The sequence below is a fragment of the Dermacentor andersoni genome, chromosome 5, assembly GCF_023375885.2.
Source record: "Dermacentor andersoni chromosome 5, qqDerAnde1_hic_scaffold, whole genome shotgun sequence".
NCBI classification, from domain to species: Eukaryota; Metazoa; Arthropoda; class Arachnida; order Ixodida; family Ixodidae; genus Dermacentor; species Dermacentor andersoni.
In genome coordinates, this window is record NC_092818.1 from 12,743,717 (window position 1) to 12,765,921 (window position 22,205).

A 22,205-nucleotide genomic window follows, 5' to 3' on the forward strand; every position below is an offset into this window, starting at 1 on the left:
TGTGAAGACCTCTTCCGCCAGCCGTCGCGATGTGACAACTTGACCCGCATCATTCGTCGTGAGGTCGAAGCGGCACAACCGGTGGCCCCTTCATTCCCGTTACCTGATCATTCTCCGGTGACAATCTGTTTGATCCAGGCCATCGTCCGTCAAGAGTTCTCCAACGTCAGCCTGCAATCCATTCGTCTCGTAAGCTCGGAACCTCTTTCTGCACGCACGTCCCCACCGCGCTCTTCTTACTCTTATGGACATCGCCACCCCTCCGAATGGCGAACCGTGGACGACAAGCCGATCTGTTTTAACTGCCGACGCATTGGACATGTCGCTCGCCACTGCCGCAGCCGCTTGACTTCTCCGACGCGCTATTCTCCCGATTATCACTCTCGCCCCTCTAGCGCATCCTTTTCCTTCGCCCCTTGTATGCCCGCTCCATCATCTGACCCTGCGACATCTTTGACACGGCGCCGCTACTCCCGCTCGCCTTCTCCCTGCCGTCGTCAATCTCGTTTGCTCGCGTCCCGCCGTGCTCCTTCTCCGAACTATTTGCCGCACCCCAGACCGGAAAACTAGACAGCGCAGCTTCTTGAGGTGAAGCTGCAATGACGACATTGACACGAAATCCTCGCTTCACCTTACCCATGAACAAGAATCTTTTGGACGTTCTCGTCGACAATGTTCCTGAGTGCGCGTTGATCGACAACGGGGTGCATGTGTCCATTATGAGTGCTGCTCTTCGCCGTCGGCTCAAGAAAGTTCTGACGCCCGCCCCGAACCGAGTTGTACAAGTCGCCGACAGAGGGACTGTCGCTATTGTTGGCATGTGCTCTGCTCGACTCACCATTGCTGAGAGACACACCGTCGTTCTCTTCACCGTCATCGAGTATTGCCCTCACGAACTCATTCTCGGCCTGGATTTCCTTGCCAATCATTCTGCTCTCATTGACTGTTCGGGCGGCTCACTTCGCCTTGACTTGCCTCTTCTTGCCGACCTGTCGACCCGCCTCCAAGCCGTTTCAACTGCATTAATTTTATTCGCCTACCGCCTCAATCTGTGACACACGTCGACTTGTTGTCCTCACCAGCTGTACCTGACGGTAAATACGTGGTCGCACCAATTCCGGCAGTTATACTTACACGTGGTGTTACCGTGCCGCACGCTGTGCTGAAAATTACTGGAAACCGCACCTGCCTTCCCCTTGTCGATTTCGCGCTAACCGCGCAAGTTCTTGCTCAGGGGATTTCATTGGCTATAATTAGCGCTTTGCAGGATGATGAGGTCGAGGCATTCACAGGGGAAGATCGTCACAGCTCAGCCCATACCGTGGCGTCATCGCACGGTACTGCCGTCGACATTGAGAAGATGGTTTCCTCTGACCTTACACCTGCTCAAGCTGAAGCTCTTTGCTGCGTTCTTCAAGGCTATCGCGACATTTTTGACTTTGACTATCGACCCTTAGGTCAAACGTCCGTCGTGAGCCATCGCATAAACACTGGCGATGCGAACCCTGTTCACCGACGTCCATATCGTGTTTCTGCGTCCGAACGAGCCGTTTGCCAACAGGAAGTCAAAAAGATGCTTGCAAAGGACATTATCGAGCCTTCGTGTAGTCCCTGGGCCTTTCCCGTCGTACTTGTCAAAAAGAAGGATGGAACGTGGCGTTTTTCTGTAGATTATCGCCACGTGAACAAAACCACTAAAAAGGACGTGTACCCTTTTCCACGTATTGATTACGCCCTGGACTGCCTGCACGGTGCCACCTATCTTTCTTCTATTGACTTACGGTCCGGCTACTGGCAGATATCCGTCGACGACGTGGACCGAGAGAAGACTGCATTTGTTACCCTTGACGGCCTTTATCAGTTCAAGGTGACGCCTTTTGGTCTCTGTAACGCGCCCGCCACCTTCGAACGAATGATGGACTCTTTACTTCAGGGGTTCAAGTGGTCCACCTGTTTGTGCTATCTGGACGACGTCATCGTTTATTCGCCCACATTTGACACGCATCTAGACCGTCTTTCAGCGACTCTTGACGTGTTCTGCCGCGCCGGTCTCCAGTTGAATTCATCAAAACGTCACTACGCTCGCCCCCAAATCACGGTCCTTGGACACCTCGTGGACGCCAGAGGCGTGAGACCTGATCCGGACAAAATTCGCGCCGTTACGAACTTTCCTGTTCAGAAGTCTACCAAGGACGTTCGTAGTTTCGTAGGGCTGTGCGCTTATTTCCGACGCTTTGTGAAGGATTTTGCGACCATCGCACGTCCCCTTACCGACCTGTTGAAGAAAGACGCCCCATTTTCTTGGGGACCTGACCATGCCGCATCTTTTTCGCAGCTCACTACTCTCCTTACCACGCCTCCAATTCTGGCCCACTTTGACCCGTCTGCCTCAACAGAAGTTCGAACTGATGCGAGTGGTCACGGCATAGGAGCAGTGTTAGCATAACGCCAGCGCGGACATGATCGCGTTATAGCCTATGCCAGCCGGCTTCTATCACCCACCGAGCGCAATTATTCAATCACAGAGCGCGAGTGCCTCGCTCTTGAGTGGGCTGTTGCGAAGTTTCGTCCATACTTGTACGGGCGCCTCTTCTGTGTCATCACTGATCACCACGCGCTCTGCTGGCTGTCCTCGCTTAAGGACTCCAGGGGACGACTCGCTCGCTGGGCGTTACGCCTGCAAGAATATACCTTCTCCGTGGTATATAAGACGGGACGCTTGCACCAGGATGCCGGTGCACAAAAAAGTAAGCACGAAAAAGTAAGCAAAAAAAAAAGATGAGGGCTCAATAATTATTTGTAACGCTTCGAAATAAGCCAGAAAGGTTAAAACTAGGCGATACATTGCACTTAAAATGCTGCCTTTTTCTTCAAAGTATAAAATATCTGAAACGTAGAGTTCTTTTGGCACATTGCGAAACCTAGCTAATAGCAGCAGCGTGTTACTTTCGAAGACTTGCTTTCAATTTCTTTTAACGCTGTACTTGATGAACACGTATTTATCATCGCACATAAACTTGGCGTATTGTTCCACTTATGTGCGCAACATTTTACCTCGGTTGTAGTTGTAACTATGCCAGTGCAGCCGTCTATGTTTTTCACCGCTCGCAAAACAGATTAATAACGCTATGAACCACTTGCATACCTATTCATCTGGAAAATACGCATTTAAACCACCCATTTAGAACAATGCCTGCACATTGGCCGCACCATTCCCCTAATTTACCCCTGATATAAAGAAGGTGCCTTGTTTAGCTCACCGATAACACAGGCGAAATAAACTACGAAATTCGTATGATACACGAGAACACATGGAGAAAAGAGGGTTTAGTAGTTATCATCAACACTTGAATTTAAAGCAGGAAAGTCAAAGTTTCGCAACGCATTGCGTGTTAAGATTATCTCTATTTTAATGGAGTTTCAATCGTCGATCTCTTGTGCGGTTGTTTTAGGACTCTGGGAAACATTTCGATTACCGGCAGTATAAAACTTTGAAGGGAGTAACTTTCTACAACGGCTGTAATGAACCTACACAGAATAAACATACAGGGTCTATGCTGAAAGTAGTAGGACTGGTTTTTTTCCTGAGTGAACGGGCGGACGAGAGGCAGTGTGTGTGCGCAGAATCGGTGGAGGGGGGTATTAGGAATGCTGGGAAAAATCGGCAGTCGGCTCTCGGCCGTTGAAAAGAGCAGGTCGCCTGTACTGGGAACCCCTGTCGAAACGCCTCGTCACGGAGAATCATGGAGCGCTTACTGGATCAGCGATACGCGATCAAAGTTTGTGTAAGGCTTAGTAAAATGGGCAAAGACACTCTAAACATGATTAAGGAGGCCTACGGTGATGCTGCCATGGGTAGATCAGGTGTTTTTGAGTGGCACAAGCTGTTCCGAGAAGGTAAGGAAAGAGTGGAAGACGACGACCGCTCCGGACGCCCTTCGACCAGGAAGGCCAACGAAAATGTGTCGCGAGTGAAAAATTTACTGAACAATGGTCACAGGATGAGTATGCGAATTATTGCTGAAGACTTGGGCGTTCTTCAAATCCATGTTCTTGAGATCGTGATAGAAAACTTAGCCACGAGGAAAGCGTGCGTGAAGCTCATGCCACGAGTCGTTGTCAGAGGAGCAAAAGGCCAACCGGAAAGCAAGCTGCCAGGATTTTCTTCATCATGTGAACGAGGAGCCCGACTTTTTCGACAATGTAGTGACAAGACGTGGGTGTTTGATTAGGAACCGGAGAGCAAGCGGCAGCGCTCAGAATGACCCACCCCTTCTTCCCCAAGCCCCAAAGAAAGCACGAATGAGCAAATGCAAGCAAAAGTCCCTGCTCATTTGCTTTTTTGATCGACATGAAGTTATTCACAAAGAGTTTGTACCACCCTGACAAACACTTAATGCAGTTTTTTACGTGAAAGTCCTCAAAAGACTGCTAAAATGCATTGGTCGTGTCCGCCCAGCAATTGCCAATTGGCGGCTGCACCGTGACAACGCGCCGAGCCACACAGCGTTCCGCGTAGGGCAGTGTCTTGCCCAGCACAAAGTGGCAACGCTGCCTCAGCCCCCCTACAGCCTCGACTTGGCCCCACCAGGCTTTTTTCTATTCCCGGGAATAAAATTGACGTTCAAGGGGAAGCATCGCGGATCGGTAGAGGCGCTTCAACAGGCCACGACGAGGGAGCTGAACAGCATTCCAGTCCAGGCGTTTCTGGAGGCGTACGAAAACTGGAAAACTCGTTGGCAGCAGTGTGTAGATGCGGAAGGGTGCTAGTTTGAAAAATTCTAATCGTTTGTACTATTATCATGAATGATTTCTTTTTTAAGGTCAGTCCTACTGCTTTCACAACAGACCCTGTATATCGCTCGTCACTCAGAACATTGATTCGTACTTCAAAGAAATATAAACACCGTACACCACATATTTTACCGAGGACACCAGGATAAAGCAACTAAATGCCGGGTATGACGCATAAAAATTGCGAGAAAGCGACCATTTATTAAATGTTGTCAGAGCATATAAGCAACCAGCACAGTGCAAATTTTCGGAACACGTCGCGAAAAAGTGGTCCTCTTCAAGATAGAAACTATCTGCTATTCTTTCTCCTTTCGGCAAAAAAGTAATAGCGCAGCTCTTATTTTTAAACAGCCTGAAAATGAAATTGTCCGGCAGAAGTGACACATGCCTTTAGAAGAAATTCAATTCAGTGTTCTATTGGTATTGAAATGGCTCTGCGCGTTCTGCCGAGGTCATCTTCAAGAGCATACCTACGATATCTCATGATTACACAATGACATTCAACAGTTAAACCTGTAACAAATTTAATATTTTGATGGTAACAAGACACTCAGACTCTAGCGCTCAGTAGGCAATCTCTGGACAGAAATTAAATAGATCCAACGTTTGATAATTGAACGATTTCATGACATGAAGCACACCAGTCGTTGGGCTCGGCTGATTATAATAATTTTTCGGAACTTCCTCCCCACCCGAAGGTTAAAGATAGCAAGCTGATTGTGTTTCCGAATACGGAAATGGTCCCCGAAAAACTGGGCATGATGCAAGTTGCGCAAGCCGATGTTAGAGCGAGAATTGCCCAGCGCCAGGCGTCCCACGCAACGATAGCGTGTATGGCGAATACCACGCGTCCTCCACTACCGGGCGTCGCGAGAAAACACGAAAGACAATCCTCGCTATCAAAGCAGGGGATGTGTTGTAAAGAAAAGCCCTACTTACGTTGTCACTCTATTAAGAAAGAATTTAACTTCAGGTGTAGTTGTTTTTTACTTTCCAGCGTGCAGTCGAAAGCGCCCGCTATCAAAAGTGGGAGACGGGGGGGGGGGGGGGCAAATGACATACTTTGCCCCCCTCCCCGCTTCTGGCAGTGGGGGGCAAGTGCCCCCTTGCCCCCCCCCCCCCTCTAGATACGCCTATGCGGGTACGAGAACGAGGGGAGTTCGGCACGTGTTGGTGGCGGGAGATGAACCGTCTTCCTGATTTCCTCCCGAATGACGTCCGTAAGAGCCGCGGCACTCGGAGGTGCCGGAGGGGATGCATAACACTTCTGGAGTTCTTCTCGAACAATCTGCCGTATTAGTTTGGTAAGGGATTCCCTGTCATCATTTGCAGGTACAAGAGAGCATGCAGCAGTCATGGTGGTCTGGCGTTCATACTGCGATAGCCCCTGCCGAAACAGGCGTTCCATGACTGTTGCCTCATGGACGAACTGAGGCACTGTTGAAGGGGGACTGCGCACGAGGCCAGCGAATAGCTGTTTTTTTACGCCTCGCAGTAACACATGCGCCTCCTTATCTTCGGGCCATAGTGGGTCGACCCGACAAAACAATCGCGTCATGTCGATGGTTTCGGCGCTGGTTTCGTTCGGCTTTTGAAACCTCGAAGACAGTGCCTGTTCGGCTCTTTTTTTCGTTGCGCGGGTGCTGAAGGCGCCGCGAAGCAGTCGGTAAAACTGCTGCCAGCTGGTAAATGAAGCTTCGTGGTTCTCGCACCACCCTCTGGCCGCGTCTAAAAGGGAAAAGTAGACGTTCTTCAACTTACGGCGATCGTCCTAGTCATTAAAGGCGGCGACCCGGTCGACATGGTCTAACCCGTCTTCAACGCCCTCAAAGGCGTCGCCGTGGAAAAGCTTAAGCGTGCCAGGCGCGTTGACAATGCATGACAACAGCATGTGGGATCCCCTCGGTTCGGCTTGCGGTTCTTGTTGAGATCTTCCTTGCAGAGCTTGCCAGGGGACTGTATTGCGGTGGAAGACGTTGGAGGCGACGGCTGCTTCGATGGATCTCCGCCGTCCACGAGGTACTGGCGTCGGTAGCTTCTGGTTCAGGACCACTAGGTATAGGGCGTATGCGTACCCAGCACTTCCACTAGCTTGTCGCGAGAGGAAAAGGCAAGCAGTCAGTTCCAAGCGAACGCTCGTTTACTGTTCGTTTCTGCAGCAGCTACTAGTCACACGTCTTCATCCTCGGCTTCCAGCGTTACTAGCGCGTGCCATTATATATATATATATATATATATATATATATATATATATATTGTTACGTGTAGAAAGACACAGACAAAAGAGGCTATTTACAGACTATTTACACTAGAATGGAGCCAGAGCGCCAGGCCGACATTCACTCGCGCCAAGGGCACAGACCCACTTCGTCGTCGTTCTCACGGCGGCTCGTCTCTCGGGTATTTACCGATCATATCGTAATAATATATATATATATGTATGTGACACACGCCATCTGCGCACTAGAGAAAACGCTATGTATGCAAATGTTTCTACGCATGTCAAGTAGGAAATAATTGTCACATAAGAGATACAGCGAACTGTGTCTTACCAAACTAGGGCGAACTACCTTTTTAAACCTTGCTGTCAGGTGGAATATACCTGAGAAGATTGCAACCATTTACTTCTTTGCTCTGCACCTGCCCCGTGGGTTCTGTTATGCGAGCAAGCACGCTGGCTGTTTCCGCGGAATGTTTTTCAGTGGTACGGTTGCTCAATAGAAATGTGCGTGGGAGTTAGGGAGACTGGGTACAATTACTTACGCGTGCCCTTCTATAACGGCCAAACGCTGGGCGAACAGCGTCCAGTCCTTGGCGTCCGGCGCAGCGTCCACCCATTTGCGGACTTCGAGGATGTTGGCAGGCACCAGGTCAGCCATGACGATGTGCTCGAACGCCACCGAGGCTGCCATTGCCGTGTACATACAGGGGCCGCAGCCGACTTCCAGCAGTATGCCTCCTTTGACGAGCTCTATAAACAACCGAACGAAACATAGTAAGCAATACTGGTGAGAACTGCAAAAGATTGCCAGCCCTAGACTACTGCACAATGTTTTCCTTCCGGCCAGCCAATAGATCGAGCCCTACCATGTCATTCGCTGTCCCGCCCAAGCTCATCACGGTGTTTTCAAACCCAGCCCACACCCACTCTCGGCCCAAATCTTTAGGACCCGTTCCCGGCCCGCATGTGTTCGGGTCGTTAATCTCTCAGCAGAAAGAAAGCACGGTCCAGTTCCCGATTATGGTGACGATACTAGCCTTACAAAAATTATTTCCCAGAGACAGATTTAACTGCAACGTTTTCAACTGGAAGGAAGGAAGGAAAATGTGGAGAAGGAAAGGGAGGTTAACCAGTTTAGCTTAACTGGTTTGCTATCCTACACATGGGAGCGGGATCGGAGGTAAAAGATGGGGAAGGGAGAGAGAGAGCACATAGCCCAGCACACACATCGTCAGTTAGAGTCCATCACTCTTGCGTGGTACGTGATATCATTGTCACAGCCGCTTGTCCAATCCCGTCTCTTTCAAAAACCCAAGTAGTCCCTACGTCGCCTTCAGCTGCGATGTCGTCTGTCGGCGGCATGGGAAAATCGTTTCGAGGGACAATGGTCTAGTGTCAAGGTGCGTTAGAACGGATGCCAGGGACTGTCGCTGAACATTATATTCAGGACAGTCGCACAGAATGTCTTCCAGCGTCTCCTCGCAAAGACAGGCATTGCAGAGAGCGTTGTCGGCCATTCCAATGCGAAATGAGTTAGATTTCGTGAAATCCACCCCTAGCCATAAGCGATAAAGCAGAGTGGCCTCTCTTCGGCGGAGTCCAGTTGGCATACAAATATGCATTAAAGAGGGCTGGTGGTATTGATGGTCGCTCCGGTTGGTCTGGCTGTTTGGTGCGCACCATAGAGAGCGTGATCTCCTGTGCAAGCACTCAAAGTCTGCTAGCTGTGTCGGACCGTGAAAGTGGTATGGCCTCTTCTTCTGTGTCTTGAAGAGCTGCCCGAGCGGCATTATCGGCGTCTTCGTTTCCTATGACGCCGCAGTGACTTGGCAGCCACTGAAATGTCACGTGGTGTCCTTTCTCCTGTGATGTATGGAGTAGGCATCTAATATTGAATACGAGCTGTTCGAATGGCCCGCGACGCGGAGCTGATAGCACAGATTGTAGGGCTGCCTTTCAGTCGCTGAAGAGGTGGCTCCCGATTGGCAAAACAAAGTGCAGCGCGAAGAGCAGCTAGTTCCGCAGATGTCGATGTTGTTGGAGGGTAAGTCCTAAAGCTGGTGGTAATAGCTCTTGCTGGAGCAACCACAGCACCGGACGAACACTGGATGTTTGTGAAGCCATCAGTATAAATATGTACACTGTCCGCGTACCTCTCGTGCAGAAGTAGAGACAGTTGTTTGAGCACAGGCGACGACAGCTCAGACTTTTTCCCGATTCCTGGTAAACTGAGATGGACGCTGGGGCTGAGTCGATGTTGTTGGAGGGTAAGTCCTAAAGCTGGTGGTAATAGCTCTTGCTGGAGCAACCACAGCACCGGACGAACACTGGATGTTTGTGGAGCCATCAGTATAAATATGTACACTGTCCGTGTACCTCTCGTGCAGAAGAAGTAGAGACAGTTGTTTGAGCACAGGCGACGACAGCTCAGACTTTTTGCCGATTCCTGGTAAACTGAGATGGACGCTGGGGCTGAGAAAACACCAAGTGGGTATCGATGGTTTAGATGCAGCGCTGAAGCCCGAGGGAAGTTTGTCGTTGTACTTAACGATAGTTTTAGAGAACGACGCTTGGTGACTGCTTGAAGGTAGTGTTGCAAGGTGGTGATAGGGGGCACGTGCAAAATGTCTTATGTGCGTTCTCAGGGCTTTCACCGTAATGTGAGTTCGCATTGGATGGTCCCGAGCAATCGCAATAGTAGCCTCTGTTGACGTGCATCTGGGCAAACCAAGGCAAACTCTGAGTGCTTGAGCTTGTGCTGCCTGCAGAACACGAATATTTGTCTTGCAGGTGTTCTTTAGTAAAGGTAGACTATATCTTAAAAACCGAGAAAGAGAGCTGTCTGGACTTTCAGCATTTAGTCTACTCACATCCCCCACGTCTTTCCTGTCAAGTATTTAACTGGGAAGTTGCTGTCAGGCGCCGTTTCATGTACGCCACGTGCGGGCTCAAACAGAGGTCTTGGTCAATAATTACGCCAAGAAATCTGTGGGTTCTGACATAGGAAATGATCCGCCCATTGATTGAGATAACATAAAGCTTCATCGGTTTGCGAGTAAATGCCACTAGTGCGCATTTTTCTGGTGATATGCTGAGATTTTGTTTACACAAGTAGCTCGCTGTCAAAGTTACCGCTCTTTGAAGCCGTGCACGTATCTGAGGACGTGTGACTGCAGAAGTCCAGACACAGATGTCGTCAGCGTATATTGAAATTTTGATGGTATTTGGCAAGTATTCACCAAGTCCAACAAGAGCGAGGTTGAATGGCGTCAGGCTGAGAGCACCGCCTTGAGGAACGCCCCTGCTGGTATAGCGTCGCGTAGTTGGGCCATCGTCAGTTAACACATAGAATGATCTTGCAGACAGGTAACTTGCAATCCACAAAAAGACTCGACCACCTAGGCCAACCGTCGCAAGAGCGTCGAGAATGGCCTCATGTAATACGTTATCGTATGCCCCTTTCACATCTAAGAATGAAGCTGCAGATAACCGCTTACGGGACCTTTCGTGCTGGACATATGAAACAAGATGAAGTACATTGTCGATGGAAGAGCGATCACGCCGGAAACCAGCTATGGAATTCGGATAAATCTTGTGGTGTTCACGGTACCATTCCAGGCGGCCAAGGATCATCCGTTCCGTTATCTTTCCTACACAGCTGGCCAGCGCTATTGGGCGGTAAGAGGTGAGCTCTAGTGGGGATTTGACCTGCTTCAAGAGTGGCACCAGGCGGCTTACTTTCCATTCATCAGGAACATTTCCTTCCTGCCATGAGGAGTTGTAAAGACTCAACAATTCTATGCGTGCGGATTCTCCGAGATAGCACAAGGCTCAGCATGATATACCATCTGGACCCGGAGATGTTGAGCGCCTGCAGAGAGCTACTGCCACCTCGAGTTCCTCCATTGTAAAACGAAGGTCCATGCGGCAATCACAGGAATGGGGGACGCCAACTCGGTCTGGAGGATCTGGACGAGTCGCTTGGTCTGCGATCCGCGCACAAAAGTCTGCGACATTGATGCGTTGCCGCCCTGGGAAAAGCGCGAACGTCTTAAATGGAAAACGCCGTTCCGGAAGGCAACGCAGACCTTGCACCGTTTTCCAAATGTGAGACAGTGGCTTGCGGGCGTCGAGTGTCTGGCAAAACGTTGCCCAACGTTCCGACGCTAATCTATCCATACGACGCTGAATCTTCTTTTGCATCCTGCTGGCTGCCCTAAGGTCATGGATTGATTGTGTACGCCGATATTGACGTTCCGCCCGGCGACGAAGTGCTCGAAGTCGCTCTAATTCTATCTCGTAGTCATTTCGCGTGGAAGAGATCGTCATCATGCGAGTGGCGTTTTTCATCGTATATTTAGTTGTTTGCTCTAACCCATAGGGTAGGCCCTCGCGGCAGGCATCTTCCATATCAGATTTGAAGTTGGCCCTTTGAATACCATTCGGACGATTTTCAACTGAAGTTGTTAAAAAGTGAACAGTGTAATAGAACAGAAACGACACTCGTTCACTGGGTCGGCTGTTCCTTTCGTCTTTCTCGCATTCCCAGCGCCAGAGCTCCGTTGCCACTCTTCATCACGACACTCGGCCACGGTGCGACTGATGTACCCGTGAAAGATGAACACATGGCGCCACTTTAGATTTATCGACGAACGCAGTACTTAATACACCACACATGCACGGTAAAATTATTCCGCTTCCTTTGCTTTTGTGCGAGTCAGAAGCCGAAGGCCGTCCACGCCAAGTGTTCTAGAAAGCCCAAGCGTGTGGCAATAAAAAGTCCCTCGTATTTTTGCGCACAATTTGTTCGAAGACGACCATGTACTTCGTTGCACCCACACGTCATTGCGGATATTTTGTTGTGGTGCCAGACAGCGGCGGAGGTCGTAGTGCCGTTCTTTGCGACTGTTGGGCATGCATCCTCTGGCGCGCCTCTGTTCAAACGTCGTGGAGAAGGGTCTGTTGTGTAATGGGGCGTCCACTCTTACAGGCGTGTCCAAGCCGAATGTAGCACCCAGTTTTGGTAATTGGCCGCACACAATCTCGTACGAAGATGCTCCTGCAGCGCTCTGCAACGCCGTGTTAACTGTGTATGCAGCCGCTTGAAGATGCTCATCCCAATTGGCTTCACCTGACGTATTGCTTTTACAATACGGTGGGAATCGACCTTCGATGATCTGGTCGACCTCTCCGTCAGACCTTTCGGTTGTCGGTGTTAGGCTGACGCCAAGCGATGCTCAACTGCCGCTTATTGTAGATAAGAACGGATCTCGCGGCTGTGGAAAGTGGTCGACCTGTCGGAGATGAGATTCTTAGGGAGGCCGTGTCTCGACTCGAAGCGGCGGCAAGCGAAGGCACGGCATCGAGTCATATGAGCTTGTACAAGTAGTCCACAACGACTATAATTTAGGTTACGCGCTACCGTTGTTGGTAGAGGCACGATGTGATCTATCCCAACAGTGCGAAATATTGCCTCATGGGGCGTGATGGGCGTATGGAATCCAGGTGGACACCTGAGACGCCATTTGTGCTGTGGGCACACCTCACATCTGGCGACATACGAACGCACATTGCTGTCCATTGTTGGCGACTAAAAGCTTTCTTGTGCACTACGCAATGTAGCAAACAGGACGTGCTTCTGGTCAACCTCCCTGCCTTTCTTGTCTTGGAATGCATCATGTAACCGCGCAAACAACAAATGACAAAGAAGGAAACACGCAGGACAGGCGCGGATCCTTCTTTGTCCTTTGTTGTTTGCGCGGTTACATGATGCATTCCAATATCGACCACCAACTATCCCGCCGATCCCTGTTAAATATGTTACTTTCTTGTCTTCTATTTCTGTCTCTCTCTCTCTCTGTCTCTCTCTCTCTCTCTCTCTACGCAATATAGCTCGATAGCTCTCATGGCCTCCTTCCTGTGTGTCGTGGATGGCACGCAAAATACTTGAGCGCAAGGAGCTAGGAATGAATTATTTAATTAGTTTATGCATTCATTTATTGAAAATACTTCTAGGACCCCGTACATAGAGTTTTAAATGAGGGATGGGCAGACTTGATATTTACAAAGAGAGACTCAACGGCGGCTTTGAACTGAACAGGGTTGACATGAAGTTACACTAGAATTATAGCGCGGGAAGGACGAATGACAAAGACTTGACAGGACAAGCGCTAACTTTGAACACAGCATTTATAGCGGAAGAGGAACACATATACGAACTGATTCTGCTAAAGGAAAGGACATATAAGCTTAACAAAAACGCCACATGCCGTCATGCCATGAATTCAAGCTCTGTAGTTGATAATACCACAGACGCCTTCCTGACGCATAGATTGCCTGCCCGTGCAATCTCAGATGCGTCCTTGATTTCCCTTGTCAGGTCTTTGCGGTGCCGGTACAAAATGACCATCTTATCGAGCAAGGGATAGCAAGGTGGTTGTGCGACACACTTTTTGCAGTGGGCCGCCAGATGACCGTCTGTTGAAATATTGCCCACTTTGTTACTGTGCTCTTGGAGGCGCACATTCGAACATCTGCCCGTTTGGCCAATGTAGTACCTTCCACACGAAAGTGGAATTTTGTACACAACCCCCTTCCTGCAAGGCACGTAAGCAACTGTATTTAATTGTGCATTCAGGCTTCCGCGTTCGACTAGGGCAGCTCTCTTTGCAGGCACTCAACAGCTTTCCTTGCCCCGTGAAAACCACTTTTATGCCAGATCGTTACCTTCTTTAGATTGTGAGACACCTTATGCAAGTACGGTATCATGGCTACTTTTCCTCCCTTCCTTTTTCTTCCATTTTTCCTTTTCTCTTCTGCTCTCTGCTCGTCATTCATGCGTGATGTAATTTTCTTTCTGCGATGCAAACTTTCAGCGACGGAGAAAATTATATGTTTGGGGTAACCCGCCACCTCCAAATTCTCTACCTGCTTTTGTACACTTTCTTAGACGGCATGTTCACATGACTTTCAGAGCGCGTTTGTCAAGAAGGAAAGAACAATTGTTCCCTTTACCAGCTTTGAGTTAGCAGAGCTGAACGGCACAGGAGGCCTGTTAGCTCTGGGCTCATACACCCAGCAAGTTGGGTGTATGAGCAACACACATACACCCAGCAAGGTGGGTGTATGAGCCCAGAGCTAACAGCCTCCTGACTGGGACATACTTCGGATACACAGAAACAAAACTAATGCCTTATTAGGGAATACAAAGCGAAACTATCCCTACAATTTCTTCGATATCGGGAGAAAACAGAAATCGGAACTAATGTGGGGGAAAATTAATGAGCTACTGTATTCGAGTACCAAAAAATGCAGAGGTTGGTGAAATAAAGCTGAATTAGCGGAATAATTTAATCACTACTTCATAAATTTACTCGCTAGATCTCATTCTCCGGCGGCAGTAAATGGGATCTCAATAACTCCTACGAGCATATTTATGAATCCCACAACTGACAGTGAAATAAATAACGTGTACAAATCTTAAGAACAGCGTAACATGTGATATAGACAACATTAAAATCAGGCCAGTAAAGTACGTTTTTGACATCATACCGACACAGCTCACGCATATTTATAATCTAGCTCTCTCGACAGGTGTTTTTAAAGAAAATGCAAATAGCGAAAGTTCAAGGGCGGAGAAAAATACAACTTATCAAATCACAGGCCGATATTCATACTGCCCGTGTTCTCCAAAGGCTTAGAAAAAAATAATGTACGCTAGGATAATTGGGTTTGGTTTGGTGATAATTGGGATAATTGGTTGAAGGAATATCGAAGAAAACATGAGGCCCTTGGCCCACAGAGAACCATATGCATAGTGGCAGGTATCCTACACCGGCGAGACAAGACTTTTCGGAGAGGTTGTGCTCAAGCGAACGCGTTGCAATCCGTCGAGTCCCCACACTGATGCCGGCGAGCGACCATTGTTTCTTTTGATCGTCTGCTAGCCAGAGAGAGTCCAGAATGCTGCCAGGCAAAAATCCACTCGAGCAGACGAAAATCTACTTGGTCGGGGCAACACGAGAAAAACGCATGCGCTCTGGCTGCCTCTGGCAGTCCGCAGGTAGCAAGAACAAGAAAATTGAAGAGGGTCAATGTGTCCTCGCGAATAAAAGCCAAAGTAGAAGAATAAATAAGAACGTTGTTACGTTTACTTGCTTTAGCGTCTTGACATGAATGCTTTGGCGCAGGTGAAAAAAAAATGTTGATATTCTTTTCTGTGACATGACGGTGCAAATGAACCACCAGAACGCTTCGTCTCATCGCACCTCGCTGCATGCTTTGTCAACATTTTCTGATAGTGTGTTGATTTGGGTTGTCTAGTTGTATGGTCCGATGTACGACTTGAGAAATGTTAATGCACCTTTGGCGTCAAATGTTCATAACATTATACCCACAAAGATCCGGAACTGAAAATCTAAATCACGACCTTGGAAATGTCAACGCATCTTTCCCATCAAAAGTTTCAGAATTTTATGCCCATAAAGTTTCGGAATTGAAATCCATGCGCTCTGTAGATTAGGCGCCTCAGCGTGATGTCGCCGGGAGCCCGCTCCCCATCAAAACGCCCTTGAAACATTGTGCTCGGATGGAGCTTCTTGCGTTGTGTGACTCCCTGTGCATGGGCGTTGCCGCGATATCTAGCCCGAGCTTGCACTGAAAAGTATTTTCGAGCGTGAAAAAGATATTCTAGACAAATTCAGAATGATTTCCGGCGCCTGGGGTTGTTTTGGTCGGCGGTGCATGACGGCACGACAAAATTGCTGGGGAGTCGGCTGAAGCCCCATAAGCACCCCCCCCCCCCCTGGCTACGCCCTTGTAACCCAGTGATAAACACCTGGGCCACGCATTTCAACTTCGCTGCTAAACCATCTGTATGGAGTGCTTGGGAGGTGATTTTTGATTTCTATGAGGCGTTTGCGGCCAGCCGTCTGTTAGGTGCGAAATCCTGGCTAACATTACTGCCAGGAACTTTGTGTTTTCTGCTAGCGAGAAGAATTCTTTCGTTGCATTTAAAATGAGCCATTTTAACTAGGATTGGTCTGTTTTTGTTCAGACCAGAATGTGGCGTTCGTCTTTCTTATGGGCCAGTGGCGATGTTACAACGTACCTCCGCGTAAAACAAATTTGGCATTACGCCTCGTATCTGTAAAGGAATTCATAAGGGACATGAAATTCTTGTCGACGCCTTGCGCATTTCAAACATCTTGCTGGTAGAACATGATCCTGCCTTCTTGGTTCCGTGGTAAGCCTTCCTTAGGTTTGGCGATAGAGCGTCCACAACCTCATTTGTGCTCCATTACGGTGACGGATGTCGTAAGCGTAGTATTTTAGCCGGAGGATCCATCGTTGCGGCTTGTTTGGGTTATTGTTTTTGCCACATCCACGTAATAGCACAATAATCGGTTGCAATTAGGAATTGTCGGCCAAGAAACTAGTGACGACATTTCTCGTCTACACTCCAAATGACAGCATGACACTAGTTCCTTCCAGTGGTAATTCTTCGCGTGCGAGAGTATACGGCTGGCATAAGCGACGACATGCTCATGCCCGCCTGGGTCACACTGAGTCAAGACTGCCCCCTACGTCAATCTGACTCGCATCGGTGGGCACTTATTTCGCCCAATCTTCATTAAAGTGGCACAATAAAGGACTATGTGTCAACTGGTATTTGAGGGTTCGAAAGGCAGTGGCCTGCAATGGTTCCCATTGGAATTTAGCTCTGTTTTTTAGCAAGTCTCTAAGTGGAGCAGCAGTTGGCGTAAAGGTGGGGACAGACCTGCGCAAATACGACGCTATTCCGCGAAATACCCTCAGCTGTTTAATACAGGTTGGCACGGGAGAATTAATTGTGGCCTCTATTCGTTCAGGAATAGACTGTACGTCATCCTGAGATACCTTGTAACCGAGATAAGATATTGTAGTCATCCCAAAGTCGCATTATTCGCGGTTTAGTCGGTATACGGCGTCCTGTAACCTCTTGAGTATTTTGTCCAGATTTTGCAGATGTTATTCCGTTGCACCGACAATCTCCCTGTTGTCAAGGTACACAGCAGTGGCCTGGTCTAACAGCGAACCCAGTACTGCGATCATGGCGCGCTAGAGCGTGCTTGTGGCTGTTCGCAGTCTGAAAGGCATTCAATTAAACTTGTACAAGCCAGAAGGTATACTGACACGTGTACTTGCTTATCTTTACCGGGTGACCACGTTTTACCACTTAACAAATTTTATCGCAGAGCGCAGGACGCGCCTGCACGTATCGGGATATTCTAGAAAGTTCCCGATGGTTCTCTCCGCGGTCTATTGTCACCGAACCTTGAATGATCTGATTTCATCGCGCGACGCGAACGGTGTAGAACTTTCTTAAAGACACGCCGATCCCTGTGATTACTCTGGAACCTTCGGTGACTGATGTTTACAAGTCGACACGCTTGACTCGCTGGTCTGATTTCGACGATCGCCGACTGTGTTCGCCGCTAGCCTTGTGCTTTAAGTGTAGCCTGTTTTTGTGGCCACATTTTTACCCCCAATAAAAGTTAGTTTCGTCTTTCACAGTATTGGTACTGTGTTCTTTACTATCACTACCACTTGACATCTGGTGGAAGTGCAAGTGCGTCCATGTACCGAACGCCCCCGCAAAGCCGCGATCCAAGCCCGAAACCCGAAGAGCGCACCAGTGTGGCCCCGGGCCATCGAGCAAGCCGCAGATTACAAAACTTGCCCCCGGAGCATGGTCTTCTACCCAAGCCGACCAGAAAGAACATCCCCAAGTCAACAACAATGGCAGCTTCAGCGTACCCCATCGTGATTCAGCAAGCTAGGGAGCCCCCTACCTTCCGTGGAGCTTCGGCGTACGATCCAGAAACCTGGCTCGAGAGCTTTGAAAGGATTTCAGCCCTCAACAACCGGACCTCTAAGGATAAGTTGCGCCATGTATACTTCTCCTTGGAAGATGCCATGAGGACATGGTTCGAGAATTCGAGAAATGGTGGGGGTTCTTGAGCTTAGTGCACTCTGCAAGGATGTGTGCTAGAGTGCCTTCTGATCGTCTACAAAACGGGCATGAAGTGTGATGCTCTGTTGGGAACATCTTGTGCAAGAGCACGGGATGCGCTAGCGACCCCGCTTGCGTGAATCGCACGATCGTTTGCTGCATTCGGCAGAGTTGCGGATGCGGGCGGGGAAGCCTACATCTGCCGCTTCTGTACATTTGGGTGATGTCTTTGTAACTTGTCACGTGGTGCGGTAGCTCTGGCTCATCCTCAGCCCAAATTGACAGTTCTCGGGCATAGTGGTCGGCGAGTGCGTTGCCTTCCACTTGCGAGTGAGCCGGGACCCACACGAGCTCAACGGCCGATCGCGGTGATTTGCGTTTGGGGAGGATCGCTAGTGCCGCGGGAGAGATGGTATCCTTGCGGTAGCTTGCGTAGGCGGTCTTGGAGTGTGACCAGGGTCCTCACCCACGGTTGTACGAGTGCGAGGGCCACGGCCACTTCTGCTTCGGCTGTATTCGTCGTTCGTATCGACGCGCCTGTGACCAGTTTATCGATGGTGGTGACGACCGCCGTTGCTCTGAGGCCGTGCTTAGGAAGCGAGGCGTCCGCGTAGAGAACCTTGGGGTCCCCTTCCAGCTGTCTAGCCAGTGCCGTGGCCCGCGCAGGGCGTCTCTCGTCGATCCTCCTCGGCTACATGTTCCGGGGGAGGGGCTTGATCTTAATAATGTCTCTCCACGTTGTGGGGAGCGGCTCCGTTGTCGAATGCTGCTCAATTTGCCATCTTATCTTGCGTAGGACGGCCCGGCCGTGCTCTGTCCGGCTCAACCTTACTCTCTGGTGGGACAGGTGTGCTTCCACCAGCTCTTCCACCGTGTTGTGGGCACCCATGTCTAGCAGCTTCTGTGTTGACGAGTAGACTGGGATGCCAAGGGCGAGCTTGACTGCTTTCCTTATCGTCGTGTTCAGCGTCTCGCGGTTCACCTTCGTAAGCTGGAGGTACGGGGCGGAGTACGTTACGCGTGACATGACGAATGCCTGCACCAGGCGTAGTGCGTCTTCTTTGATCCCGCTGTTCCGGTTGGTGATGTTTGCGTCGCGAACAGACGCAAAGAAGTGTGCGTCTTTCACCATCGACAAGCAACAACCAAAGAACCTTTATTATCAGAAAGCAGCGGCTTTTATAGACCGCATCACGAGTGCCCCAGCGGCGCTGTAACTGCTGACGCTGCCCAAGCTGTCGAGCTATCTTATCGCACATCTTCCTCTCTTTTTTTCATGAAGCCACTTTTGTTACGAAGCTTGAAATCGTTCTGGAGGAATCACACACCTTCCACTTCGTGTGTGATTGGGACAGGGATCGTTACACTGTCGCGCGCTACTTCTTTCTTCATCGCCTATTTCTGGTGATTCCGCTGTCAGTTGCGTTGTTCCTCGGCTGTCTTCTGAACTAGTCGGAGGCAGCGGGACGAGATGAGTGCGATTTCTGCGTAGAGAAGTTTCCCCGGAGTCGACCCAGTACGACCTGGGCTCGTCGGTGCTTCCTCGAACAACTCCTTCTCTTTGGAGGTCGACGATCCATACGTCTGTTCCTTCGGACAGTTCGGGCAGATCGCGCACTCCATGGCGTCGGTCGTAGTCCCTCTTCTGGCGCTGACGCTGCGACCTCTCGAAAGCTGCCAGTTCTTCGAAGTCTGGTGTCCGGGGCTGGAGGCTTTCGCTGGACGTCGGCAGGGCTGTGCGCAGTCGTCTCCCCATGAGCAGCTCGGCTGGGCTGTATCCGTTCTTCAGTGGGCTTGCTCTGTAGGCCAGAAGAGTTTTATAAGCGTCAGCAGTTTTCTTTAAGGAGCCCTTGATAATTTTCACGGCAGACTCTGCCATTCCGTTGCTCTGATGATAATGAGGGCTAGATGTCACGTGCTGAAAGTTGTAGTCTGATGCAAACTTTGAAAATTCAGCGCCAAAGGCTCTTGAGAATTGTGGCCCATTATCAGAAACAACTACTTCCGGAATCCAGTGTCTGGCGAAAATGGATTTGCAGTGGTTTATTACTGCTGCGGAAGTCAGGTTATTCAGCGCTACGAGCTCCGGGTATCGTGAAAAATAATCCGTGATGATCAGCCACCATTTTCCCTCAAGAAAGAATAAATCCATTGCAATGCGCTGCCATGGCCTATCTGGAAACTTAGTCTGTTGCAGAGGCATCTTTCGGTTGGTGCTCTGCTTGAGGCAGCTGTGGCAGTTCTTAACAAGTCGTTCAATGTCCGCGTCGATACTTGGCCACCAAACTGAGCTCTTAGAACGTGCCCGGCACTTCTCAATGCCGAAGTGTCCGAAGTCCTTTTTCAATTTGGGCGTATCGCCGCTCGGTGGTTGTAAGAGTTCTGGAAGCATAAGAGATCACTTTGAATTGACCGTCTTTCTGCCTTTGGCGCAGGACAGCTCCAAGACCGTATGATGAGGCGTCTGCTGTGACCACTGTTTCCATGTTTGAATCATAGATTCCCAGAACAGGGTCCGATGAAAGAAAAATCTTCCACTTCTTGAAGGCGGCTTCCTGCGCGGGACCCCACACAAAATCCTGTCTTGAGCTCATCATGGACGAAAGAGGCTGAAGGACTTCCGCCATGCGGGGCACAAAGCGGGCCAGATAATTTGCCATGCCCATCACGCGCCGTAACTCTGTCTTGGACGTCGGGTGTGGCATTTCTGTCACCGCGTCAAGCTTTTGCTTATCGGGACGCACTGCGTTGTTCCCGATTGTATGTCCCAAAAATGAAATCTGCGTGACACTGAATTCGCACTTATCTCTGTTCAAGGTAATGCCCGCTGTGCGGAGGCGGTCCATCACTGCCCGAAGCCGCTCGTCATGCTGCGCCTGCGTAGCACCCCAAATAAGCACATCGTCCATGTGGCAGACGACTCCCTCCTGTCCTGAAAGAACCTGTCCCATTCGTCTTTGAAAATGTTCGGGGGCCGACGAAATTCCGAACAGAAGTCGGTTGAAATAAAATCGTCCGAACGGCGTGATAAAAGTTGTGTATTCTTTGCTCCCTTCACTCAGCGGTATCTGCCAGAAACCCGAGTTCGCGTCGAGTTTCGAAAACGTGCTGGCTCCCCGTAGCATTCCGATGGTGTACTCGACGGCCGGGATGGGATGCCATTCTCGTTGAACGTATCTGTTAAGTTCCGTGAAGTCAACACAGATTCGAACAGCACCCGAGGGTTTAAGAACGACAACCATAGGTGCGCACCATGTAGTAGGCTCGGTGACAGGAGAAATGACGCCTAGTGCTTGCATCCGCTCGAGCTCTTGTCTTGTTTTTTCGAACAAAGGCCTCTTTCGACTCTACGTGGGGACGACAGCGCGAAAGGCTTTGCTTCCGGATTCAACTTGAGGTCGTACTCTTCTTTGAAGGTCCCCAGTCCCTGGAACACTTGTGGAAAATCAGATACGGGGTCCAGTTTCTTCACTACGTTGATTTGTGGTATTACGCAGAGCCTTTCTATCGCTGGTTTCCCGAGAAGAGGGGTTCGGAGGCCTTGAAGTACGTACACGTCCTCGCGGCTGCTCGTTCCTGCAAATGTCATATTCATGGCAGCCATACCAGATATGGCAAGGGATTTACCATCAGGCCCCTGAAGCCGACGCTTTGCTGGTTGAAGTTTTATGGCGGGAAAGATGCGAGTGAAGAGCTCCGCCGGAATGACCGTTTCGTCCGCTCCAGTATCTATTTTAAATACCACATTCGAGGATTCAACAAGAATGGGAACCTCCCACCTGTAAGCGGATGAATGGGACGCGACTCCGAGGAAGCCTGGTTCCTCGGTCCGGTTTTCGACGTTCCTGACAGCTCTGGTTGATCGGCAAACCGCTTCGAAGTGTCCTTTTTTGTCGCACTTTCTGCAGACTGCATCTTTCGCTGGACAGGACGCTCGACTGTGCCTGCTTCTTCCGCACCAGCCGCATGGTTTGGGAACGTTGTTTCCACTTTCAGGCGGAAGCGCGTTTTTCCCAACTTGTCGCGTACCGCTCTGGGATTGTATTCGGTGAACTTCTTGTTCTCGCACGCGGTGAATATCTGCCTGCTGTTGGTTGACGGTCTCGTGCTGTCGTGCCACCAACAACGCTTTCTGTAGTTTTAGGTCCGGATCGAGTTGCAAAGCTCTCGAGATCTTACGGTCTTGGAGACCCACCA

General features: G+C 49.9%; 1 protein-coding gene across 1 annotated transcript in view; it reads right to left on the reverse strand.

Annotated features, from left to right (window-relative positions):
• The window catches only part of LOC126530122 (nicotinamide N-methyltransferase-like), a 119,028-nt gene that overhangs the window by 34,258 nt on the left and 62,565 nt on the right, over positions 1 to 22,205 (reverse strand). Inside the window, exon 3 of the mRNA XM_050177560.2 lies at positions 7,558 to 7,765. Coding sequence (XP_050033517.2) covers positions 7,558 to 7,765 — 208 coding nt within the window. The remainder of the gene's footprint in view (positions 1 to 7,557; positions 7,766 to 22,205) is intronic.